Genomic DNA, 27495 nt, shown 5'->3' with positions numbered 1-27495 from the left:
TTTCACAACGTACATATAGTTCAACTGCCTTGCACGTGTTCCCATCTGATTTTTTTTTAGTAGTTCTGAAAAATAAACTTTTATTTTCTTTAAAACACCAGATCAAATATTACAGCTTTGGAAGAGAGTGAGTTTATATTCATGGATCATTAAAAGGTAAACAAGACCATTTTTTAGAATCTACTTCTTGGAATCTGACTTCAGTATTCTTGCCTGGAGAATTCCATGGAGAGAGGAGTCTGGTAGGCTACAGTCCACGGGGTCATAAAGAGCCAGACATGGCTGAGTGACTAACACTTTAATTTTCACATTTTATCAGAATCTTAGAATCTATGATTTAATGATAATAAGGTTAGGAGCTCTGGAGTCCACGCATTTGACCTGATCATAATGACTGCTGGTTGAGGACACTAAGCCCAGCTTTGCAAAGCTGTTCTCAAACAGCCTCCTGGGACAGGAAAGTGAAAAGTCACCAACATTTCCATTCTGGCCAGAAGAGTGCAATTCGAATACTACTTACCTGTCTGGCCAACATCTCTGTTTCCAGTAGCTGATGCTTCTTGAGCAAGTTTCCTGCTGAAGCTAGATCCCTGGCCTGATCCTTCATGGTCAGCAGTGTCTCTGCCTGGAAATGGAAAGGTAGACAATACAGATGCCAGATGAAAACTGTCTTTAAGGAGAATAAGATTTGCAACTATGTCCCCAAACTTTTTCCAAGAAAAGTCAAGGAAATTGCTCACGTAAAAGTCTATTTATTTGACAAGAATTTTATTAAGCTCCCATGCCCACACCATTTCCAGGTATAAATACCTCTGAGAGCCAGAACTCAAAGTCCCGGATGCTCGTGTTGAACCTCTGCTGGCGACTAGCTTCATCGAGCTTCTGTCCTTTGTCAATTGTTCTCTCAAGCAAGTACTCCCAATTTTTCTCCAACTCTTCTACTTGATCCTGTGCGTGTTAGTCACTCAGTCACATCTGACTCTTTGCAGACCCCATGAACTATAGCCCACCAGGCTCCTCTGTCCATGGGATTTCCCAGGCAACAATACTGGAAATGGATTGCCATGCCCTCCTCCAGGGGATCTTCCCAACCCCAGGGATTGAACCCAGGTATCCCGCATTGCTGGCAGATTCTTTATCATCTGATCTACCAGGGAAGCCCTACTTGATCATAGCCCTCTCCTGAATTGAGGGGTCATTATGGTATTTAGGGTCCTGTGACAATTTGAAAGAATAATGTAGGGAGGCTCTGGAGTTCAGGTCCAGCCAAAATCTTCCAGTGCTTGAAGGTCATATATTTTAAATCATAATTGTTTATGCTGGTTTAAATTTGGGGAAGCAATAGTAGGTGTTTGCAGAAATTTTGAAGAAAGAATTCTGGACTGATTACAGAAGCTGATTGCCTAAATGTCAAAACTCTTGGTGGTAAGGACAGAAAATATAAGCAAGCATGATAACACATAGGAATTAAGTCTAAAGCTGTCTTGGAGGTCAAGATGCTGAGTATGATGGAAGGGATAAGGTCTGAAAGTTCAAGTCTCTCAGTCTTGTCCGACTCTTTGTGACCCCATGGACTATACAGTCCATGGAATTCACCAAGCCAGAATACTGGAGTGGGTAGCCTATCCCATCTCCAGGGGAATCCCAAAACAACATATTTTCCTCCTCTTTTGTGAAAAAAAAAAAAAAAAAGGGGAAGACCATTAATAGAAAATATTCTATATTCCTACACATGGAAACACTGAAAGGGTATAAAAGATTTCTCTTCCTATGCCTTGATAGCCCAAAGCCCATCATAAGCAGAACCCACCTTCACAGACTCTTCATTACCATCGCATGCCCTCCGCTCAACCAGAGTGTTCCCCAAGTTGATGACTCCTTCCACCTGCTCAGCTCGGCTATTGACCTCATCTTCAAAGGTCTTGTGCTTCAGATATTTTCTCTGAAGGGAAAGCAGAACCTAAATTACCATCTAATTTAGAAAGTAAGATGAGATAAATTCTGTTTAAAAGGAAAAATTAAGGATTCTTAATTAATTCTTAACTAATTCTTGGGAAAAACTCCCTCCATTTCTTCAGAAATCCCTGAAGGCAGGGACGGCAGTCTGAACAGTAAGGAAGTTTTCCACATTAGGAGGTGACCATTCATTCAGCAGTCTAAGTATGTTGAAGTTTTCCAAGATTCTTATTTTGAACTTACCTGAATATTGGTGGGATCTTTGTAGGATTCATCACAGGCTATGGGCAACATCTCACTGATCCATTCTTCTTGGTCCTTGAGGTCATGGTAGAATTGTTTTAGGTCAGCATGGTCTCCAAGTTTCATCCGCTCATCAATCAGCTGTTCTTTGAGAATCTTCCATCTGAAAGTAGGGACTAGATTATTCTCTGCCTTCTATCTTTCCACCAAGCCTTGATGCCAAATCCATGAATATCCCTATTTGCTTATCTGCACTTTATCTTCTCATTCTCATTATTTATACACTTATATGTTATATATGGGCTTCCCAAGTGGCACTAGTGGTCAAGAACTTGCCTACCAATGCAGGAGATGTAAGAGATGTGAGTTCGATCCCTGGGTCAGGAAGATTCGCTAAAGGAGGGCATGGCAACCCACTCTAGTATTCTTGCCTGGAGAATCCCATGAACAGAGGAGCCTGGTGGGTTATAGGCCACAGGGTTGCAAAGAGTCAGAGATGACTGAAGCAGCTTAGAAGACCACAGCACAGAAATGAGAACTCAAAGTATTATCCCCATCCTCAATGCTAGCAAAGGAGTCACTTTTCTATCTATATCTTCCTGAGTGAGTGAGTGAGTGAATGTCGCTCAGTTGTGTCTGACTCTTTGCAACCCCATGGACTATACAGTCCATGGAATTCTCCAGGCCAGAATACTGGAGAGGGTAGGCTTTCTCTTCTCCAGGGTATCTTCCCTACCCAGGAATCTAACCCAGATGTCCCATATTGTAGGCAGATTTTTTACCAGCTGAGCCACAAGGAAAGCCCCTATATCTTCCTATAGCTCACAAAACAACTGCTCGATACTGACCTCTCTAGTATGCGTTGGTTCCGAGCAGCAATCTCGTCCTTGGCATAGTGGTCTTCAGCTATGAGTCGTTCAGCAAAAAGATCTAGTTCAGTGATTCTCTTTTCCTAGATAAAGGAAAGAAAAAAAGCCCAGATACCCAGAAAGTAGCTTCTTGGTGCAGTCTCAGACTTCCTCCTAGAAAAGGCTTCACAAAGGGGAACAAAACCAAAGCCGAAAGGTAAATGCCATAGGGAGGTGGCTTTTAGCTCAACAAAAAGAGAAACATCAATAGTGATACTGAGGTGGACTACATGTGTGGTGCCAATTTCCCTATAGAACAGACACTTCCCTTGGTCATTGTAGAAAGTGATCCCTGCATTGAATGGAATGTTGGATAGCATATAAAACAGCTTCTGCACCTTGGCTAAGTCTAAGCCACTATGTTCCCTGCCTACCTCAGAGTTTATGTAAAAAGCAATGGGAATTAAAATACACGCAAATCATAAAACCACATACATGTGCAGGTTTTCTGTCATTATTACTAACAGTTATTATTGGAATTCTTGTATTAGCTGTTTTTACCTGGTCAGTAATCGCTTTGTCCAAATCATCACGTTTCTTCATCAAGGCCTCCAGACTGTCTAAGGACCCCTTATCATCCGACCTTAGATAATTCTCACGTGCCACCATCCAGCTCTCAGCCTGATCACAGTTCCCTCGGAACAACTATGCGGGTTAAAATTAAATGTATATGGTATGTTCATTCCAGGCAGACAGAGGAAATGATCTCCCACCTCTCCCATGATATTGATAATAGGGACCCTGTAAAGGATGCCAATATTCTTCCAAGAAACATTCATACAATAAATCTTAGCTATACTGGACCTTTTACTCTTCCCTGAAAACATGGTTTATGTTTTCATATAAGCTTTCCTCCATTCTTGCAGTACTATTTTCCATATCCTAGACATGGTAAATGGGCTTCCCATGTGGCGCAGTAGTAAAGAATCCACTTGCCAATGCAGGAGATGCAAGAGATGTGGGTTTGATCCCTGGATCAAGAAGATCCCCTGAAGTAGGAAACGGCAACCTGCTCCAGTATGCTTGCCTGGACAATTCCATGGGCAGAGGAGCCCGATGGGCTATAGTCCATGGGGTCACAAAAGAGCTGGGCACTCTGAGCTACTGAGTGTGCACACACACACACACACACTTGGTAAAAACTGGCTGGTTATTTCTTTAAGACTCTGGTAAGGACTGTTTTTCAGGACAGCATGTGACACTTCCACTCCCTTCCCTCAAGAGCATTAATCACTCCTTCTACTATAATCTCAAAACATTCACACATTTTATCAGTAATTATTTTATATATTAGAATGATCTGCCTACAAGTCTAATTTCACTACTTTTAGAAAATAGACACTATCTTACTAATATTTGTGTTCCTAGTAAGTTCTCAATAAAAATCAATCAATAAAACTTTCAATCAATAAGTAAATTTAAATATCAATAAATTATAACCACTTAATTTCAGGGCCCCATGCCCTAGGACTGACCCCCTTTTTGTTTAGCTTTTCATTAATAAGAATAAGAAGCAAAGAACACCACAATGATCAGAAAATGCAATGTCAGATAATCAAGAGATACCTTTATGCTTTTGGCATGGAATTCCAGTGAAATAAGCACCTGTATTAATTCTGTGAAACTGCATAGAAGTAACAGACTCAGCTAAGTCTGCTTAATGATTGGGAATTTGCAGTACCTGCAACTCCAGACACTGATCTAGCATCTTTTTGCGTTGTTCCCAAGCACTCTCCAACTCATCTCTCTCTAGTCTAACAGCTTGAAGCTTTTCTTCAATTTTGGGGCTGTCCCGGTGCCCACTGATTGTCAGATCTGTACCGAAGTCTTCAAAGGCCTGGAAGGCGGGAGCCTGGGCCTCCATGTCAGCACGATGGTCCTATGGGAAAAAGGGATCAGAGACTGATGAGGCTGGTGACATCTCACAAAAGCTGCAAAATGCAGGAAGGTTGTGAGGCTATGTGGTCAGAAGCTAAGGCTTTTGTCACCATACCTGGTGTCGCTCTATCATGATCTCTGTGCCAGTTAAATCCTCAGCCAGCTCCTCGGATGAGACCATGCCACCAATGCCACTAATCCAATTCTGTAAGTCCCTAGAGAAATGGCATACTGAAAGTGAATCAAGAAAACCTTGCAACTTGCTACAAAACTGTCTGTCCTTGGACTTTTTCTCCCCTAGAAAACATTTCCAGATCTATATTATATTTTCTTTCTAGTTTATAGCCTTCACAGATCTTAGCTTTGTTGTTTTCACTGTATAATTTAATAATAGCATTCTGTTGCATTTGAAATTTTCTTCACACACTATCTCTTTTGATTCTTGCAATAATTTTGAGTAGAATTCTGGGAATTCTTTTCCTTCCACTTTGGAGATGAGGAAGTTGGCCTAGAGAATGTAAGTGATTTGCCTATATGCTAAAACTGGAAACAGACATATGGAGTAGAACCCAGACTGGAATCCTGGACTGGTACATATTCTATTACTTTTAATATATCCTACTCCTTTAAAGTGGATTTTGGGTTTAAAGATTTATCTTAGCATAGAATCTCAGATGAGGCATATATTTATTCTTACTCTTATTCCAAACTGAATCCAGTACATGCTTCTGCCCAACACACACACACACACACATCATACTTACTCTCTGCTCCTGATTAAACCAGGGCCATTTCCCACTCAATAAATTAGAAAAGGAGGGATAAAGTCCATCTGTCCCAGAAGGTAAATGTCAAAGAATAATGCATTGAGTTAAAAAATTATATATGATGGTCTAATTCAGCATCTCATGAAGCATACCCTTACTCTTGTTTACTAAATAGGAATCAGTAGCTCTAGGGCAGAAAGTCCTCTTCTTTTGTAAACTCACTTATTCACTTATTTAAACAGCTAAGTTTTATTGTGAAAGAGATGTATTTGTGCCTTCTAGGAGTTTCACACTTTACACTGAGAGGAGAAAATAAAAAGCAAGCAAAACATAGAGATTAGTATTTTTTCCAAAAGCCCTGAAAAGAAAGACTGTCCTGAAGAGATAAAATAAGGTGTTAGAGTTGCTCTGAGGGTGCTAATATTACTTCTGCAATGTTGAATAATATTTCATAAAGGGAAAGAGTCAGCATTTAACATGCAATCTTAAGTATAGGCAGAACCTATATAAGCAGAGATATATGGGCATATATATACTTTGGAGGGTGAGTATGAATGCTATTTATTTATACTATGTGAAACACTATAACTTTCCAGAGATGCTGAATTGGGGAGGGCATTGGCAAGAACACTTGTAGTCTTTTGCCAAAGTCGCCCCCTTTTGTCTTCAAAAATATTACATTGCAAGCTGTTACTTCCTGAACCCTCAATTCTAAATGCAGACTGATAAGATGGGGCAGAATGTGCAAACTGTTCCACTGATAAAGTGTGTATTTGCTAAAACACTATCATGTCTAAATTGTTTAGCAAAACAGTGAAACTTCTCCAACAGTCAAAAACAATTAAACTCCAATAAAAAATTAATTTAAAAAAGGATTTGAGCTTAACATTTCTAAGTTTATCTCTTGCTACTTCTCCTCACCCCTGTGATGTACAAAACTCAGGATCTAACTGTCCCCATGTCATGGGTATTCTATACCTTCCTATTCTCATGCCTTTGTTTATATAGTTCCATCTATTTGTTGGGATGAGTGTTTGGGGCTATTCTATGTTCCACCCTGGTTACCTGTATTCTTCTTTGCTTTTCCAGTAGAATATCCCCCCGTATCCTATGCATGTGTGTGCTCAGTCATGTCTGACTCTGTGTGACCCCATGGACTGTAGCCCTCCAGGCTCCTCTGTCTATGGGATTTTCCCAGCAAGAATACAGGAGTGGGTTACAATTTTCTCCTCCAGGGAATCTTCCTGACCCAGGGATCAAATCCATGTCTCTTTTGTCTCCTGCATTGGCAGGCAGATTCTTTATCACTAGTGCCTCTGGGAATTCCCAATATCCTATAATTCCTGATATAGCACTCTCTATATAGTATAGACTCCTTAAAAGCATACTTAACTGGCATAGATAACCTCATATTCTTCCAAAATTCAATATTTCATGGCTTGAAATATTGAACCTGAGAATTTTGTTCCTTACCGAAGGTACAGTCTGGACCAAGAGCTACCCTCCAAACCAGGTAATGAAGGACACCTGTACCCAGGCAGCTCCTAGAAGCTCCATTTACGGGCCAGACGTGGGAACTGCCGATTTCACCTGGTGGGAGTCTGCCTCTGGAACTTTACCTGGCCTGGCTGAGGAACTGGTAGAATTTTAAGGACTCCTGTAGGTTCTCCTTACGATCCCGTGTAAGCCCCTGCAGCTCATCCCAGGCCTCCTTCAGCTCCAACCGCTGCCTCTGCAGGTCATCAGTGGCATCTGGGTGGGATTCACTGAGCCGATCTGCTGTATCCCTCAATACCTCCACCTAGGGGGTCAAGAGTTCTGACAATCAGCTTGATGTCACACCTGAATCCTAGCAAAAGAGTTCCAAGCCTCAGGGTGCTCCTTCCTTAAATAGACATCAATGAGGTCTCACTACTTTTTATATGATGATGGAAACCCTTTGGATGTATGTGATAATTCTCCAAAGTAGCCACTCTTGACATGACCGTGCTTCTTTTTATGATTAGAAGGCTGCTTCTGGTGGTAAGGTCCAGGGAAGAGGCCTCAGGTATCATGTTGGGCTGTGAAGGTGGCAAGAAGCCGCCTCTGAAGCAGCCCAAAAAGCAAGTCAAGGAGAAAGAAGAGGAAGATAAGGCATTCAAGCAGAAACAGAAGAAGGAGGAGCAGAAAAAATTTGAGAAGCTAAAAGGAAAGGCTTCAGGGAAAGGGCCCCCTGGCCACAGGTGGAATTAAGAAATCTTACAAAAAGGAATCTGTTCCTCGTGCCTGAGGCAATGATAATCATTAATTCCATTCCTATTTATACATTTGTATTCTCTGACATAATATCTGTTGCCACCTATAGGAAGAAGGAAATGTCTTGGAATCTGTCATACATCTAAAAATAAACCTTTGTATAAATACATAAACAAACAAATAAATAAGGCTATAGGACAGTGTGGTTAAGTGACTTGGTTGGTGGCAAGTGTCAATTAATGTGAAGATCTTTTTAATGTAGACATTTTCTGTGCTTCTTTTTGTTTTTTATGGTAATGCAAGTTCTATGCTCCCCCTGAGTTATTCCAGAGTGTATTTGGCAAGATTTAGAGTTCATTTTTTGGCCAGAGTAGGATTAAGCTTCTTCAATCCCTTCTAAGGAAACTCTGTACCATACTCAGGCATAGGCCTGGTCATACCAGGTATGATCATCTCCTATTTATCTTAGGCTACTGATCTCCAACTAACTTCTATATATTCTGGTCACTTGGAACTCACAAACTCACTTGGAACTCACAAAGAGGCTCATTTACAATATATTTTCCCTCAGTGCTATTTGGTACTGCCACTGTAGAAAACAGTGTGGAGATTCCTCAAAAAACTAAAAATAGAATTGCCATAAGATCCAGCAATCCCTCTCCTGGGCATATATTCAGACAAAATTAGAATTCAAAAAGATACACACACCCCAATATTCATAGCAGCACTCTTTACAATAGCCAAGACACAAAATAACCTAAATGTTCATTGACAGATAAATGGATAAAGAAGATATACTATGCATACAATGGACTATTACTCAGCCATAAAAAAGAATGAAATAATGCCATTTGGAGCAACTAGAGATTATCATATTAAGTGAAGTATGTCAGAAAGAGAAAGACAAATACCATATGATATAACTTACATGTGGAATCTGAAATATGATGCAAATGAACCTATCTATAAAAGGGAAACAGAATCACAGATATAGAGAACAGACCTGTGGTTGCCAAGGGAGAGGGGGTTGGGGGTGGAATGGAGAGGGAGGTTGGGGTTAACAGATGTAAGCTTTTATATATAGAATGGATAAACAGCAAAGTCCTACTGTATATCACAGAGAACTATATGCAATATCTTATGATAAACCATAATAGAAAAGAATATAAAAAAAGATATATATGTATATATATATATATTTATATGTATTTATAAAACTGAATCACTTTGGTGTACAGCAGTAATTAACACAACATTGTAAATCAACTGTACTTCACTTTTGAAAAAATTTTCAAAAATGTTTCCCTCCACGTGAATTGCCCTGGGCATGCCCTTTTGGTAGACTAGCTTTCGGGACAGGGTTAAAGACAAGAATGGAGTAGGATAAGCAGAACTAGAATAAGAGACTGGATAATAAAACCAAAGGAGAGGGCATTAATATGGGTAGATGTGAAGAGGAGCGTATTGGAAAAGCTTGACGGCACATCTCACCTTTTCCCCCAGAGGTACGAGATCTCTTTCAAAGTTCTCATGCTGCCGCTGAAGGGCCTGTACACTGAACAAGTCTGAACCAGGCTCAGCCGTATCGAGGGCCTGGTGCTTCTTCTCAATCTGCTCCTTTGTGTCATCTGCTTCTCTGGTGCATGAGGGTAAAACGTTTAAGAATAATAACACAAGCTAAAGGCAGACTAGCTGGGCTCACAAAGAAGTCATCACTACCACCATCATCATCCTTTTTTTAAGGATGTGTTAGAACTTAGGCTCATTTAATCTTTACAACAACTACTTGAGGCCTGCTTACTATTACCAGTCCCATTTAATATATGAGAAAACTAAAGCTTAAGAGGCTAAGTAGCAAAAAAAAGAAAAGAGGTTAGGTATTTTCTCAAGATTATACCACTGCCATAAATTTAGGCAGACCTTAAATTTGAATCAGGTGGCCTGATGGCAAAGCCACTTGTTTAACTGTGGAAAAACATGGAAAATCTTATGCCATTCTAAATAACAAGACTTGTCTGCATTTCAGTTTTCCCTTCTCTGAATATTCAAAAATACATTTTTACACAGTAAAGGTGTTTGGTTGTCAGTTTGCTTACTTAATGGTGCGTGTGTTTCTTAGTATAGACAGAGATTTGGCAATCAGACATTAAAAAAAAAAAATTGTTGAATCAACACTTAGAGTCAGTGTGATGTTTATTGCCCTCTACTCTCTACTTCTAGTTCAGATGTGTCATTACTTAAACCTCTTGTTTCAACTTCAATTTTCATTCACTATCATGAAAACATATATAAACTGCTAATTATGTACCAGGGCCCAAGCCTAGGTATGAGAAAATTGAAGCTGGTTGTCTGAAGTAGCCTACGTGCGCAATGAGATATCTACCTACTACTGAAACATCTGATTTCCTATTTTCTCCAAGAAGAAAGGTTAAGCTAGTAGCTATGGTTGTACTATAGCAACTAGAATCAGTGGTTCTCGAGTTGGTTTTAGAGCAGTGCTGCTTTTCAAGGTTAAAATTCTCACCTGTGAAACATCTGGACAGCATGGGCACTGCCCAGCAGTTGGCGCTGTTCCTCTGCCAGCCTCTGCAAGGACCGCCAACGGGAATTCAACTCCTGAAAAAGGCAGACACAGACTTTAGGGATCTAACTCAGCTTAGTGGTGTCTGAAGATTAGATGAGGCTTAAATCCTGATTATTTTCATGTTATCTCCTTTAGAAATTGCACAGGTTTCTTTCTTTCTTGGATAGTTTGAGCTTGGGCCTCAGCTATGCCAATGCAGTTAAAAAAGGGATCACATTCCTTCCCAAATTGACGTTCCACGTGGGAACCAACATCCTTAGCACATCAATTGATGTTGGCTGCCCCAGAGACTACACTACAACCTCTGAAGAGTAAGTGTGACTTGTTGCCTTGGTAGCTAGAAGACATTGCCTTTTTCTACGAGAGCTAGTTTTTTTGTGTGTCCTGAAATGACTAAACCAGGTAGGTTTAGAGCCCTATTTTCTGTGAAGAGTAAGAAAATTGTTCCTTTGCACATTCTTTCTCACTCTTACCCCACATCAGTTACCAGAAAAGGAGGCAGGGTTTATCCTTACTGGTTTATGATAACTCAGATAACTGGACTAGACATTCCATTAGTTCCATACATATTTTATGGAACCACAGGTCCAAACTTGAATAAGGTCTCAAATGCCTTCTCCTCCATCTCTACTACCTATATTCTTCTTTCATTAGATTTTATCAGAGCCTATCTCATCCAGTACATTTTCTTGATTAACCACTTCCTATTATCATAGCTCCTTAACCTGCATTGTCTTTGTATTCAAGTATTTGAGCACTGAATTTCTCATGGTGATGGGGTGGGGGAGGTGTGGCAATTTAAGGATTTTGAATCGACTAAAATGCATATAACTTAGCAGCTGAACAACAACAAGATGGATACACAGGTGGACTATATGGACTATTTCCTTTGACCTTTCCTATAGCTAGCTCTCTACTGCAATTACCTTCCATATGTTCTAGCTAATCTGCAGAATATGAAGTTAAGTATTTTTAAGTGAGATGAACACTCCCAAAACTCAGCCTGGTAGTGAGAAGGAAGAAGGAGTCACAGTTACCTGCTGTATTTGAGCTCCTTCTGGTGTCAGAAGCTCTTCAAATTGAAGATCATCAGCCACCTTGTTGATATCCCTCAGTCGAGGCTCATTTGTCTTCAAATCCTAGGTGGAAAAATGTACCAAGGTAGTTTAAATTCCCTCCTCAAAAGTTTTTCACTCTTGCCTAATCACCTTTGCCCTGACTTGACTACAGATTAAAACATATTGCTAACCATACTTGTAATAAACAACAAACTGCCCTCCTCCAATCTGCCACAAAGAAGAGGACTTTTAAATTCCCTGATACTCAGTGGCTATTAAAAATGTTATTTATATGAGATATAGATATATCTTTCCTTAAATTTCTTAAAAATCTCTCCCTGATTAAATTATACTATCAGAGGGGTCTTACCTGAGCCATGTAATAGTTTTTGCTACCAATACAGATTTCTCCACTTTCTGAAAAATTTCATTGTCTGGGTTATGATTTGCTTACATTAAGATATGTGGTAAGAAATAGCTCTAGGGAAATGATCTATGTCTATGGTGACAATATTGTTCATTTCACAATACAATGGCCTTTCAATGAGTTTTCTCACGGAAGTCTTATTCTTAGTGTTCTTTTATAAATTGTACCCTGTTTACCCTTCCCTTACTCTTACTTCTCTATGTATATAGAGAGACTATTTCCTTTGACCTTTCCCATAACTAGCTCCATACTGCCATTACCTTTTGCATATATATATATATATATATATATATATATATATACACACACACACACATATATATATAGCTTTGTACAGCTTTGAATTCCATGTGTAAGGAAAGTATCATATGGAATAGAAAGGAAAGGTGGGAGAAGTTTATACTAATTGCTAGTTAACAGAACAGATCTGAGAGAATAAAGGAGATTGAATAGATTTTAGGTAAGAAGAAAATTAGAAATTGTCTGGCTGTAAAGTCAGATTGTTCTTCCCACCTTTCCATCCAAACTTCTGCCCCATAATTAGACCTTACAAGTCTTACAACACCCTATCTCAGCCTGGGCATCAGGATCACAGGACAGTACAGGACAAGCTGTAAAGATTCAGGAAGACGAGTACTTCCAATAGGATGCAGGAGTAACAGGGACTGCAGGCTACAAAATCAAGGTAACTAGCTTCCTCTGCATTTTCTTTCCACTTGTAATACCTAGAGAAATATTTAACATATGGAACTCTCTAGCTTTGGGGAGGATATTTAGCAAATATGAAATTAAGGGATTACTTAGGAGGAGATATGAGGTAAAAGGAAATGATGAAAACCCTCAGAAAGCTGTCTAGAGGAGACAGCTCTTTCTTACCATTTGGAACTCATCAAACTTTTTCTGTAACTCCCAAACATCATCTAATTCCACCCCAGTGTTTTCTGCCTTTTTCTCTCGGATCCAGTCCAGCATGTCTCCTGCCTCATAGGCCAGCAAAAACTCATTGTAACGTTGCAACAGACGACGTCTGCGCTGGTCTGCCCGATGTAGGAGGGACTGGTACCTGAGTGGAGAAATAAAGAGAACGGAAAATGTGGGAAAAAGAGACAGAGAAAACACAGAAGAGCATGGGTAAGAAAGGGAGAGAATAAAAGGGACAAAAAGGAAAGGGAAGAAAAATCAAAAGAAAAACAATGAAGAGGAGCAAATAAAGATGGAAGAAAAATAGCATTGAGAGCAGAGAGACAAAAGCTTTCTATTTAAAAACAATCAAAATGTCAGTGTCCCAGTAGTGTGACTGATAATACCCCTTCCGTTTTATAGAAAAGTTCACATTCCTATTGGCAACTGGATAGGAAATAGCCTCGTATAGTAACACACACAAACAAAGTGCATGTGGGAGTCAGAAGACCTTTTGATAAGCTTGAAAGAGTGACAGAGTGCCAGGCAGGGAGTCAGAATATGTGACCTTGGGCAATTTACATAATGGTTCTGGAGTTCCCTTTCCTCATTTAAAAAATGAAGGGTTTGAATTACTCTGTTTACTTTTGGCTCTTAAAATCTGTGAGTTTGAAAAGCATCTTTAATCTAACAAATAATAGAATCAAGAGATGTATCTTTGACCAATCGGAGGAGATGTTTGGCCAAACACTGTCCAGCTCTCCAGCCTCCAGAACTTACTGGTTCTCAATCTGTTCCTGGCGCTGGATGATGTCGCCTGGTTCTTCTCGCTTCCGTTGTGGGAGCATAGGAAATTCATCACGGGCTAGTTTCCTCACGTAGACAGCTGGCACAAAGCCCTGCTGATCATCAGTTTCTACTTTCCACCAGTCCTAAAAGAAGAGCAAATGCCCACTCCTTCCTTAAAAGACACACTTAGGAGTTTTAACCCTCATAACTGCGTCTCTAGGCAAAGGGACAAGCTGATGACCAGAAGAAACAAACAACTGCTTATAAATTTTATATATTACAAAGAAGATAAATCAGGAGTTGTAGGAGTTGCAGAGATAAGCCTCTGAAATCAAGGAATCTGATATTTGATGTTAGATCCTTAACTTTGATGAAGTTTTCAAAATGCAATGGTCATTCTCTTCATGATAGGGTATTTTGTCTACTAAAAATTCATAAAAAAAAAAACAAAAAAAACTCTATAGGGCCAGAATTAAACTAGGCTTCTTCTGGGTGGAGCATCTATGTATGAAAGTATTGTATAAGAACTTCTCCCCATCCTTCTCCTAGAGCCCCTAAAAATTGTGCATTGCCTGAAATTCACCTATAAGAATGCTTCATGCTTAAGTATCACCCTGACCTTCACAGTCTTTTTAGGAATGTTGCTATGCTAACCACTCTGGAGTTAATATCCTCAGAGAATAATGTAGTGAAATGGGGAAGACTAAGCAAAAGGAAAAGAGGACTGGAACACAGCTTATCTGATAATGACAATCTTGCTTTCCCCCCAAATTACTTATCCTCAGTGTAGAAAATCCTGAGCTCTCTTTTTTTTTTTTCTTCTCAATTTATGGAGATTAATGAAATATTAAAATATAACAAAAAGTTACTCGAACTCTTACTTTTTTATTGAAATGTAGTTGGTTTACAACGCTGTGCCAATCTCTGCAGTACAGTGAAGTGACTCAGTTATACACGTCTATACTTTCTTTTTAAAAATATTTTTTCCATTATGTTTTACCACAGGATATTGAATATAGTTCCCCGTGCTGTACATTAGAACCTTGTTGTTTATGTGAGATCCTATGATAAATATATTTTAAATATTAGACAATATTTTGTTACTGTTCTCACAGTCATGAAGGCTAAAGGAAAACCAAGTTGACAAAAGACCTCTCCTTAACCAGGCTCCTCTTAAGTTCAGCCATTTTTTTCCATTACTAGGAACACTGGCACAGAATAGGAACAAGCAAAGATGAGACGAAGAGACAAGTTTTAATCCTGTAAACATATTATAGAATTGTCATTCATGGCTTATAAGTCTTTGGGCTAGTTACTTAAGCTCCTTGAGTCCTCACTTTGTTAAGTGTGAAATTGGTATTTTGTAATCTCAAAAGATATTTACAGGATCTCATGCAATATCTGGAGGGATGATACTACTCGATAAATTATGGTTATTTAAGAGAGAGAGCAATAGGAAAAAAAAATACTGACTGGTTAAAATATACCCACATCTGGCATGGTTGGGAGAGTCAACTGCAAGAGCCACCTTGTTGATGGGGAGAAAAGTAGAAAGGAAAGTCACCTTGCTGATGGAACTGAGCAGTGTTAAGACATCATCTTTCTTCATGGTGACTTCTCGGGAGTAGCGGGCCTGGAAGTCATATAAGGCCACAACCCTCTCTTCTGGAGCAGCCACCTCCACAGGTGCAGCCTGCTGTTTCTGAACAAAAATAGGAAGAAGAACATTCGAGTCTCCCATAGGAAAGATCTTTCTGTATCCACGATGGGCTGTTCCTGCACCCGAAGGAGAGAGGAGCTCCTGGTAACAACCTCTTACCTGGATGCCAGTGACAGAGCTACTGCAATATGGTATCTTTAGAAATGTCATTTCATCTTAGCACTTCTCGGGGGACAGGCAGATTGGGAAATAAGTATATAGAGTGAGCAAGGAAGAATTTAATTTGTCAAAAACATATTAAATGCTCTAAATCACCAGTCTTAAGCAGATATTAAAGGATTGCACGCATCCGTGTTTCAGAAAATTGAGAAAGTGAAAGATCCACCATCTCTCATCACCTTCTTCATTCCCTAGGCCCTCAAAGTATTTTGTAGACGAAATGTGTATTTTCTTTTCTTTTTTTTAGAAATGAATGAACTACAGCACAGGGAGGCCCTAGAATTTTAGTATTTGAGAAAATAAACCTACATCAAATATCTTGTTTCTCTCTTTAGCAAGAAACCTGCCCTCTAAGATACAGTCTTTTCTGATTTTCATTTCCCCCAAATATCTTATCTCTGAGAGAATGAACAAGTACAATCACCCTTCACATCTTTTTCAGATGGGATGTGAAGATGTCCCTCCCCTTATATACCCCTCTGATTTTGTATCCTTCAGGTACTATTTCCTCACAGCTTGCAATTCATAAATCCACCTCTTTTTATGTAGGCACCTACTGTGCAGAGCTTGAGGAAGGCACAGCACTAAAACTCTGTGAATACTTATTGACATAGTAAACCTATATATTTTCTACTTGCAGTGTATGGATTCAGAGCCCCTCATAAGAAAGAATTTCTTGAATGTGAAAAGTGTGTCTCTTTTCTTTCCGCTCTACTCAGGAGACATCCATATCATTTAGTTGATTTCTGCTTCCATCAGTCTTCCAGACACTTATTTCTACCTTGCAGTCTCGCCATTCTCACAATACACTTGATTATTTTGTGCTTCAGAGCATTTTCTCTCATAGCTTATTCACTAGAAGAACCCATCTTCTCCTTATCTGTATAGTAAACCACCCTTACAAAACTAATTCAGATAAACTGGCTTGCCTCAGCTATGATTTTCCTATCCTCCAGCACTCTAATATCAAGAGAATGAAACACTTTTTTCTTTGAGATTGTTTTTCTCATTCATGTATCTATCATATGTTATTTGTTAAAATTCATGGCCTAACAGACTATAACTTTCCTTCAAGTCAGAATTATTCCTTTATTCATACTTGCACATGGTAGACATTTAATATGTGTTGGTATAAAAGATAACTAAGGAAGGAAGGAACATAAAAAGGAGAGATGTGAATAAAAGAAGTAAAAGAAAGGAAAATGGAAATATAAAAGGAAAAAGGAAACAAATATACCAATGAACAAAAATTATAACCCTTATTGAGAAATTCTTTTGCACTGAATCTCTGTAGATGCTACAAAGATGCTACAGTGCCTGCCTAAAGATCACAGGACAGTATTTTCTACTGCAATTGCTTCCTAGACTATGTAAAGTAAAAATTGGTGACAATTCCTTTTCTTCTGCAGTGGAGAATGGGATTCTTGTTTTACTTAAGTCCTTCTTACCTGGCAGGCTTCTGCCTGATCCCGAAGAGCTTGCATACTGTTTCCAAAAGCCTTCAGATCCACTAGAAAGGCCTCATGCTTCTTTAGAAGAGCCTGAATTTGTTGATGGGAAAATCATCAGAAGCAAATACAGGAAGATCACTAAACTTCTTTTATGATATACTTATTGTCCTAATTCCTACTAAAAGATACTAAATTTGCAGGTATCAAAAAACAGGAGTTAAACGAACAACAATTTCAATATATTTGTTTTAATCAAAACAAAGTCAAATTGCACAAGCATTTTATCAATGCACACCACAGCTGAAATAAAATGCTATTGATAACATTGCTTTGTAGGATTAAATATTAGCATATCTTTAGATGCTCATGTCAAGTATTTCTAGGGTTTGTGAAATACTATACTAGCTCACCATAGAATAATGAACAAAATAAAGAAATGGATATGCAGAGTAATTATAACCTTTGAGATTCTTCTTACCCTAATGTGTCTGCTTGACTTTATTATAATAAAGTGATTAAGCATATGTTAAAACCATAGTTGGCTTGTGAAATCCCAAAGTTAGCCTGGGAAGTTTAGGATGGAACCGAGTCAGGCAGAGATGTCTGGTCATGATTTTGGGGGGTTAGATAATCTCTGAGAAATATGGATTTCTATGGGATTAGGAAAATGTGGCATATCTTTTGGGATTTTTATTAATTCAGGTTATCCCAGCAGAGGAAGCCCAAAAGTTATCACTCTGGAAACCCCAATGATCTAAGAAAACCTAACACTATCACACAATCTAATGAGGTACACATTTGGTACCAAGTTGGTAAGTATTAGACAATATCTTTCTCTATGCCCTCCTTACCCCAGCTGCTTCTTCATCAGCCCCATAGTTAGTGTTGTCTACTATAGGTTCCTTCTCTCTAATCCATGCTTCTGCTTCGTGCAGATCGACTAGGTACTGCTGGAATTGGACGTTGGCTTCAAGATCATTCTGCCGTCTAGTAGCTCGAGCCTGGAGAGATTCCATATTCTCATTCAAACTCTTGACCCTAGAGGCCACATCTTCTGCAGCAAAGTGTCCTATGAGGTAGGTATAGAAAAGGAGAATTTTACCCTCATTAATGTCCACTATACTTTAATCTTTTTGGTAACCTGGGAGAGAGAAAGGGAGCCATGAGGATCATGCTGCATGAAGTCAATATGGCATTTTACCTAAATTCCTAGGAACTGAAATGTCATATGTGAGATTAAGCATAGGTAGATGTTAATGAAGGATAGAGTGTATGTGTGGTGGTGAATTGGAAGGTACAATCTCTGATGTAGGGAATGAAAACAAAATACCTATATGTGGGTACTGTTCAGAGCACTAAAAACATGCATTCTCTAGCCTAAACAGAAAAACCAGCTAATTTTCATTTCTGTTTTGTTTATTTTTTTTTAATATCGATGAATCAAAATTTTTCCTTAGATCGTGTTAAGTACATTTTCAGAATTTGGTGAACACCCCAACAGATAAATCAAGAAAATACAGTGTAGTGTTGGCAAAAGTCAACCAGCAGATTTTCACTTCTGCCCATAAAGAACTTAATACTACAAAAATTGTTCTCCTATCCTAAACAACTAGAAAACAGGACAGACTGTAAGATATAATGATTTTCAGACAATAGGCAAAAGAGTGTGACTCCTGAGAGAAGGGAAAGAAATGAGCTATGCCTTTATGAATGCCACAGCTCAGGCCTGGGGCAGTATATACCCTGTGGTGCTAAGAGGGTTAGCACTCTAGGACCACAGAACTATCAATAGCAATCACAACACGCTGAGACAGACGTCAGAGCTGAGGGAAGACAAGACAGCTAGAACTTATGGAGCAGAATGCCGACTAGACTGATGTACCAGCGAGGGTGTTTTGGAAATTTGCAAAGGTCCCTTGAAGTATTTGACCGATTATTCCTTGGCAGACATGTACCAGGAAACTCTTAAAGAGGAAGAAAAAGAAGATTGGAAAGAAGTAGACCAAAAAACTCCTAAGGACCACAAAGTGTTGTGAATACTTAAAATTAGCTCCCAGCAAAGTGGAAAGATATGGGCTTCCCAGGTGGTGCTAGTGGTAAAGAACCCTTCTGCCAGTGCAGGAGACATAAATTCAATCTTTGGGTCAAAAAATTCCCTGGAGAAGGGAATGGCAACCCACTCGAATATTCTTGCTTGGAGAATCCCACGGACAGAGGGATCCTGGCAGGCTATGGTCTATGGGGTGACAAAGAGTTGGTTACGACTGAAACAACTTGAAGAAGCAAAGTAGAAAGACATATAGTGGTCAAAATTGCCCTTTTTGAGCATATGTGATGCTGGTATGTCCCTAGCCACAGTTGTGATATCATATTCCAGTTTCAGCTGTGGTCTGGTGCCTCCTGGTCCCTCTGTGGCATCTATCGGCACATGGCTCCAGCTCCACCCCACTGCCTGCAGGCACCAATGCCTGACATGTCTCACCAAACAACCAGCAAGAGAGGAATACTGCACCACCCATCAGCAAAAGCAAGTTGACTGAAGTCATACTAAGCTCACAGACACGCCAAAACACAACACCTGATGTGGCCCTGCTCAACAGAGGGAAAAGACTCAGCTCTACCAACCCAAGTGCAGGTATCAGTCCCTCCCACCAGGAAGCCTGTAACAAACCCCTAGACCAATCTCACCCACCAGACAGCAGACAACAGAAACAAGAGGAACCGCAGCCCTGCAGCCTGTGGAAAGCAGACCATGAACACAGTCGGTTAGCCAGATGAGACAACGGGGAAATATTTTGCAAAGTGGAAAGATATTATAATGCATGACATAGTGTCCTCAGAAGGCTTGTACCTTAGTATCGGACTAATCCTCTAAATTTGTTCCAGGATAAAATCTTCCCTGGAAGAACAATAAGAAAGCAGATCCAAGAAGCTCTGGATCTTTGTTTCTGCAAAGCTGCAGAAACAAAGAAAAGTACACCAAGTTGGTAAAAGTCAGTGATAAAAAGCTTTAAAGAGTCAGAGGAAAAAAGACATTACATGCAAAAGAGCAAAGACAGGAATGAAGCAGGCTTCTCACCAGAAACTATGCAAGTCAGAAGATGTGCAGTAGCATCTTAAAAATACTTAAAGACACTGTCCGACAATAATTTTATAACCAGTGAAAATGTGTTTCAAAAATGGAGGCAAAAGTAAGTCTTTTAGATCAAAGAAAAAGCCCAGAGAATCTATTATTAGTAGGACTTCACTAGAGGAAATGTTAGAGAAACTTCACCTAAAAGGAAAATTATACAGGTAAAAGTATCAATGTAGACAAAGGAATGAAGCCCTAAAATTGGAAAAACTTCTTTCCATAAATTTGGCAAAGTGGTGACAGGTCATTTCAATTTGAATCATGCATACCTTCCTCTACCATTTTGTTTCCCTTCTCTGTGATCATTTGGATGCGTGGCTCATGGCTGGCAATGTTAGCCTGGATGACACGGTGTCTGTTCAGAAGATTATTGGAGGTAATCAGGTCTTTGCCTAGAGATAAAAATAATTTCAAGGTCATTGTTGTAGTGCACAGAATAATAAGATCTTATTCTACTTCTTTTTAACTCTTGGACCTACAAGTTCTTCCCATTGAATTCATTAAGCAGGCTTCCTAAAATTTACATTGTCTGAATTAATTATCTCTGCTTGGCTTTGTTCTTCCCCTTGCCATTTTGTACTAAGAAATTTCAATTTATTATTCTACAAAAAATGAAGAATACATCGCTCTTCTCTTTGGATGACAGGTAGAAAGGCAAATAACTCTTCAACTCAAACTTTCAATATATCATGCAACCAATTTCTTTGAACACATTGTAGTATAAAAAGCAGGCTCTTCTACTTATTATTTCTATGGGTTCCAGAAAGTTATTAAATCCTCAAAACTAATAATAACTGTTCTGTAATTTTCTTTGTAAGGATTAGAAATAATTTACAAAAGGTGCCTCACCATTGGTTAACATTAACAAGTACATAATAAAAACTACGTAGTATTCATTTCCTCCTTCTTCTAAGGTCTCTGGCTCCAGCTACTTCATCCTCCCTGTCTCCCATCCAATTTTCACCTCTCTTTCCTCTAAAATTTTCCTCCATTTCCTTCACACTAAATGTCTGCAAATCTCTACACTCATCTCTCCTTCAAAGATATCTTTCCTCTTCTAGGAAGTTTTCCCAGACTAGTTCCTCCTCTCATCACGCTCCAGTGTCTCACAGATGTACCCAATATATGTAAGTTAAGTTTACGTTATATCTGTGTGCACTTTTCTCTCTATTTCAATGCAAGTGTCCTGGCTTTAACAATAGTAAACCAATAGCTTCCAAAGGGGGGAAAAAAAAAATGTACTCTATCTGCTATTTCATTCCTTTTATCTTTGTAATAGCTCATATATTAATACATGCTTGTGAAAACTCCCCTTATAAAAGGGAACTACTGACAATGTAGACAGAAACACTTGGTACCTCAAACATTAACTATGACCACTCAGCCAAGGACCTTGACAATAAGTTAAGTTAGAGCAAGTAGCAAAAAGCTGGTCATACTTTAGCTCTTCCCAGAGGCCTTAAATCTGTGACATTCTTCATGTTTGATATTAGGAGATAAACCTCTCATATAAATTTTTCTAAAAATCTTTTTTTTTTTTTCTTTGAAAGGCTGAAAAATTTTCAAGTGTCTAAGGGGAAAGACCTGAACATAACCTTAGTTACTGTGTCCCTGAGCTTTCAAACCATCTGCAGACCTTGGTCTTATCCTTCTGGCCCTGCCTGCTGATGTTGTATGACTTACTAACCAAGGTAGGTGGAAGCCACTGAGGGTTCTGTCTCTTGGATCCAGGCCTCCTCATCCTCTGTATCTCTCTGGATCTGGTACAGGTGGAAAAGGTCAATGAGCTTATTCTTCCGGTAGGCCAGTCGCTCTTTCAGGGCTTCAAACTGGGATACCAGGTACTCCTGCCTTTCCCGCATATTCCCAGCATCGGGATGGATTATTTCTTCAAAATATGCCACCAGTTCTGTGAGGGTGTCCACCTGATCCTAAGGGAGAAATAGAAACGGGGTCAGAAAGTCCCATGATTTAGTAAGAAAAGGATGAGAGTTTGGTATCTGGTATCTGGGGATGGAGGTGGGGGTTGGTGTTGGGCAGGGGGTGATAAGGAGAATCAGCTCCTATATGTGCTTGTGTTTAAAGTTCTAAATCAAATCAGTGAAATAGAGTGGGAGAGGTTGCTACACTAAGAACCAATTCATCATGCCGAAAGCTATTTATAGGAAAATAGTTCTGAAATAGCATGTTGTTGTTTAAATCATGTCTGGCTCTTTTGCAATACCGTGATCTGTAGCCCACCAGGCTCCTCTATCCTTGGAATTTCTTAGGCAAGAATATTGGAATGGATGTCATTTCCTTCTCCAGGGGATCCTCCCCACTCAGGGATCAAACCCACATCTCCTGCATTGGCAGGTGGATTCTTTATCACTGAGCCACTGGGAAGCCCCAAAGTCACGTGCTAGAAAGGACAAAATATTTATAGAGGGCACTAAAGAAATCAGGGAAACCAGAACTACAAAGCCTTCCTTGATTGGGAGTGTTGCTAAATTGAGGCCCCGAAGAAGATAGCAGGAGGCTTTTTCTTTCTCAGTCCCCCTTCCAACTCCTTTCTTGTTCTTTATAATGAGCTATTATTGTTTGTTGTGGAGCAGAAACAATGCCTGTGAGATGAAATGTGGCTCTGCGAAACAAGTGTCAGAACCCCAAAAAGAGAAATTCAAAGGCCTTTCTTTGACTACTAGTTGTACGAATCTAAGGGAATAACTGTTCCCATTTGACTTATACATGAGAAAAGGGAAAACCAGAAGCAGAAGTTTGAGGAATCTTCCTAGAAATAAAACTTTAATCATATTACTGCATAGTAAAACAGATACGAGAGATTCATTTCTTCTTTATTAACAAGGTCAACTATGACTGTCTAGCAGTAGCATAGTACATGGAAGTTTTGTTTTTCTGCTTGTTTCATTCTGTCGTTGGGATGGGCAGTTGATGATAAAAAGGAGTTCTTCTAAAAGATGTATGTACAGCAGGTATTGGTTTTACTTATCCTAGCTTGCTGTTCTGTGCTCAACCTATACAGGGTTTGACCTATCTCTTCTCCATTTGGAACAAACTACTGATCATCAATAGCTTCTTAAAGTGTATACTCACTTCTCAATAAAGAATTAAAGACTCCATAAAGAGTTAAAATTAAAATCTTCTACTAGCCAACTGTTCTCATCTCTTAGGACAGTTTAACTTTGAAAAACATCATTGTATAATAGAGTGATTTTAAAACATCATAATTGTCATCATGATTATGGTACCACTGTACTATCTGAAAGCTAATGTAATGCATGATGAATCAGACTAAAGAGATAGACTTGGCTGAGAGTCAGTTGCTATTTTATCCAGCTGTCCACCTGTTTTAAAATTAGTTTCCTCATCTATATAATTAAGACTTTAGATAATATTTAATATATATAATATATAATAAAGGCTAGAGAATATTTATGACCTTTTCCAGCTTTGGTAGTCCATATCTAAAATTTCTTTTGCAAGCATGGTATCTTAGCCTCTACTCCAACTAGGAGTATAACCAAGCGGGACCATACAGGCCTTCCTGGGACAAATCCCTCCCCCATACCTTCTGTGTTAGCTCCTTTCTGAAGTAGTCAGATAATAGTATCTGATACATATTTCCTGAGTTTTTCATATGCTAAAACCACCACCAAATAGAAGAAATTAACTGCTTGAAGATCATGAGCAGTAGCCTGCAGACCTTCTGGAACCTAAGGCTTGATAATATTAATTGCTGTCAATACAAGCAGTTACAATACAATTCAATACAAGCTTGGATTCCTGAGATGAGAAATTGAGTCAACTGAAAGTTGATTTCCACTGAATTCTCTAGAAACTCACATAGAGTATCTCTGCTGCAGGGAGGAAGCCAATTCTGACTCCATTTTGGAAACTGTTCCGACTTTTTTTTCATTGCTTTTGTTATTATAATCATACTCAATGGCTTTCCTGGAGGACCCTGAACCCTTTGTTCAGCTTCCTGACAGATAGCTTGTCCCTGCCCACCTGTGAATAGAAGAGATTAACACACCACTTCTTCAGGCTGGACATTCTCTTGGAGATGTTTTGCAAGACCGAAGACCTTTTACTTTACTTCCCCACTGTCACTCCCTCTCTCTTCTGCCTTTTGACTTTAGTTCCTCATCGCTTCTTTCTCTCTGATTGATAAAAGAACCTGGCACCCAGACCCCAATAAGATGGCTATTTTGAGGCATCGGCCTGCCTTTTTCTTGGTCTGCTGGCTCCCCAATTAAAGTCTCTTCCTTGCCTCAGTATTTCATCTCTCGGATTTATTGGCCTGTTGTATGACAAGCAGAGTGAGCTTGGACTCAGTAACATCTATACTGTAAAAAGTTATTGGATAAATTTACTTAAAAAAGTAGTCTGGTACAATTTCAGTGGGTAGCTTTGAAACCAACAGCCTAGACATCTGTTTCATAGTCCTGGCCCTGCTGTTAATTTTCTCTGTGACGTCGGAGAAGTCACTTCATTTCTCTGGGTTTCAATTTTCTTACGGGAAAAAAAAAAAAAAAAAGTTTACAATTAAAAATATTTCAAGTTTTTAATTGTAGGATGCCAGAATAGAAAGAGACAATTTTATCCAAACTTTTATTTTACAGGTAAGTAAACTGAGGTGCAAAAAGATGAAAAGATACACCACAGAACTAGTAAGTGATAAGGCTATACAAAATCCAGTTTTCTGGATTGAGAGTACAGTGTCATATTTAGAAGAGTCAATAAAGTCTTATATCAGCCGTGGGGTTCTGACAAAAGACAACAGGCACCAAGAAGAATAGCTAGATAAAGGAGATACTGGAAAGAGGTAGTTGACCAACTAAACGTTTTGAATTTGGCTTTGTTAGGTAGTTAGAATAGAAAAAAGGAGTCCAAAATGGCAGTGAAGAAAAACAAAGAAAGGACCAAGTCCATGAAAATGAAACAAAAGAAAATCTGTGGACCGGAGTGAGAACTTCAGGTGAAACGAACACGTGCCCTTCTTGGCTAGCCCAATTTGCACAGGGCAGACTCAGGGGGAAGGAGGAAAAACATATAAAAAGAGGAAGCCAAGATGGATTGAGGCCTCTCCTTTGGGGTCAGCCCACCCTCATGCCTCAAGTGTATACTACCCTCTGCTTGCTGAATAAAACTGAACTGTAACCAAGCTGTAACACTGGTGCACCATTTCAAATCTTTGCTGCTACAGACAGAACCAAGGAAATTACACACTCTCCCAGCTTATCATCCAAGTCATGGCACCAGATATGTTGGGGGAGTGTGTAATTTCTTCAGTTCTGTCTCGTGGGAGCAAATATTTGAAATGGTGGACCAGTGTTACAGCTTGGTTACAGCTCAGTTTTATTTAGCAAGTAGAGGACAGTACACCCTTGAGGCGTGAGGGCGGGCTAACTCCAAAGGAGAGGCCTCAATCCATCTTGGCTTCCTCTTTTTATATGTTTTGTCTCCTCCCCAATGAGCCTGCCTTATGCAAATTGGGCTAGCCAAGAAAGGGGCATGTTTGTTTCACCTGAGGTTCTCACTCTTGTCCTCAAATTTTCTTCTGTTCCATTTTCATGGGCTTTTTCCTTTCTTTGTCTTTCTTCACCATCATTTTGAACTTCTTTTTCCTATTCTAAATACCTAACAGCTTCCTGCTCTGTCTCACTCTTTTTTTAAATAATAATTATGATGAATGTGCTCAGAATGTATATAAGAAACTTGGCCCATGATTGGTCAAAGAGCTAGCAACAAACCTGACGAGTAGCCACAGCAGACTCCAGGAGGTTATGTTTCCTGAGCAGATTCTGCACATCTGCTAGGCCTTTCCCATAATCCTGAGACCTAGCCTGCCATTCCACTTCCTCCAGCCATTGTATCAGTTCTTCTGTAGTATTTTCAAATTGCAGCTGCTTATTAGCTTCATCCAACTGGATCCCTAGGAAAAGACATCAGGTATAAGACAGGTATCATAACTTATCCTCATTATATGTTATCACAAGTTATACCAACTTAAGGAATAATATAATGTTTGGCTAGTCCAATGGGAAAAATATAACTGTCTAACATGTGATTATATAAGAAATTACCATTAATTTGTAGAATCCAGATAGGATTTGCTTTCGAAGATAGTAGTGTTCTCAAAACAGATATAAACAATATGTTCATTTCTTGTTGAGGTATGGGCCTATGTTAGATTTTTAACTATCTTGTCACTCTTTATTCTCTATTGAGACCTCCCTTTCAAAGGGGTTCAAGCATAAATATGTCATTTTCCAAGAAAAGAATAAAACTTGGAGTTAGCTCAGTTTGAAATTTTGAAGTATCTTTTCCTAAATATCTTTCTCAGAACTTTGCTAGCCATCAGCCACCTCTGCCTTAGTGCCTGTTCTTTATCACAAACCACACCCTACAATTTTCTCTTTCAGAAAATATCTTGATTATCCACTGTTCTCAGCTAAATTCTTTATCATATGATCTTATAGCAATCATTTGTATTATTTCTGTGAAACAATTACTGTGACATGAACTAACAGCAACTTCTTGTTGCAGTCAAGTTGATTTTTTTTCCTAAACCAAAAATCAGGATATCTGACAAAATCAGTATGATGTATCTTTTCTATAACCAGGACAGAGGCATGTCTATAGATAATGTTTATAACAAAGGGATTATTGACAGAAAAAGCATCATTATTTGTATTAATTATGATAATTGATTTGTTTTCCAAAGTAAGAGGCGAAATTAAATCTAAGTAGAGGCTACTCAAGCAGACATGGGAATTTTTTAAGAGCTTACAACAGAACCTGAATATGCCCAGATAGGTGAAAAAAGCAAGTCATCAAGCCTTTTCATAAGAAAAAAATATTATGGGAACATCACATGTGGCCCCAACCATATTTTAATGCCTAATTTAATAACCCGAGTCAGAATACATTGCTTCATTTATAGGACAAAAAGATATATTATTGAATTTACGGACACTCATTTTAGATGTACAGTTAATATTGAATTCATGGTATCTGAATATTATCCAACAGGAAGAAAAAAGAGGGAGAAAAGTGAAGAGAAAACAAATATAATTTCAGTTGAAAAGACCTACATATCTGAAGAAAAGAACTGTGTTAATATATAGTGTGATGAGTTTAGGTTAGATTTTTTAAATTTCTTCATCAATAGAGGAAGACACAGGGAAACAAATGAGCAGCATCCCTCCCTTCTCACAGAGGCCACCAGGTAAATTCAAGGTGGTAAAGATGAAGGTGGATTTCAGAATTTAGGAATTCATTTCT

The 27495-nt window shown here is 39.0% G+C and overlaps 1 protein-coding gene across 1 annotated transcript in view; it reads right to left on the bottom strand.

Annotated features, from left to right (window-relative positions):
- Positions 1–27495, bottom strand: part of SPTA1 (spectrin alpha, erythrocytic 1) — a 68426-nt gene that overhangs the window by 22261 nt on the left and 18670 nt on the right. Inside the window, exons 16-35 of the mRNA XM_043446260.1 lie at positions 25962–26143; positions 21896–22139; positions 20478–20600; positions 17927–18144; positions 17073–17165; positions 15310–15447; positions 13737–13888; positions 12933–13119; positions 11609–11710; positions 10512–10603; positions 9479–9623; positions 7372–7553; positions 5101–5200; positions 4789–4986; positions 3609–3752; positions 3048–3151; positions 2200–2362; positions 1811–1942; positions 811–948; positions 521–625 (exon numbers count right to left, since the gene is read on the bottom strand). Coding sequence (XP_043302195.1) covers positions 521–625; positions 811–948; positions 1811–1942; positions 2200–2362; positions 3048–3151; positions 3609–3752; positions 4789–4986; positions 5101–5200; positions 7372–7553; positions 9479–9623; positions 10512–10603; positions 11609–11710; positions 12933–13119; positions 13737–13888; positions 15310–15447; positions 17073–17165; positions 17927–18144; positions 20478–20600; positions 21896–22139; positions 25962–26143 — 2942 coding nt within the window. The remainder of the gene's footprint in view (positions 1–520; positions 626–810; positions 949–1810; positions 1943–2199; positions 2363–3047; positions 3152–3608; positions 3753–4788; positions 4987–5100; positions 5201–7371; positions 7554–9478; positions 9624–10511; positions 10604–11608; positions 11711–12932; positions 13120–13736; positions 13889–15309; positions 15448–17072; positions 17166–17926; positions 18145–20477; positions 20601–21895; positions 22140–25961; positions 26144–27495) is intronic.

This window comes from Cervus canadensis, chromosome 2 (genome assembly GCF_019320065.1).
Source record: "Cervus canadensis isolate Bull #8, Minnesota chromosome 2, ASM1932006v1, whole genome shotgun sequence".
NCBI lineage: Eukaryota > Metazoa > Chordata > Mammalia > Artiodactyla > Cervidae > Cervus > Cervus canadensis.
Note: the sequence above shows the minus strand (reverse complement) of the source record. Positions and strands in the feature narration are given on the sequence as shown.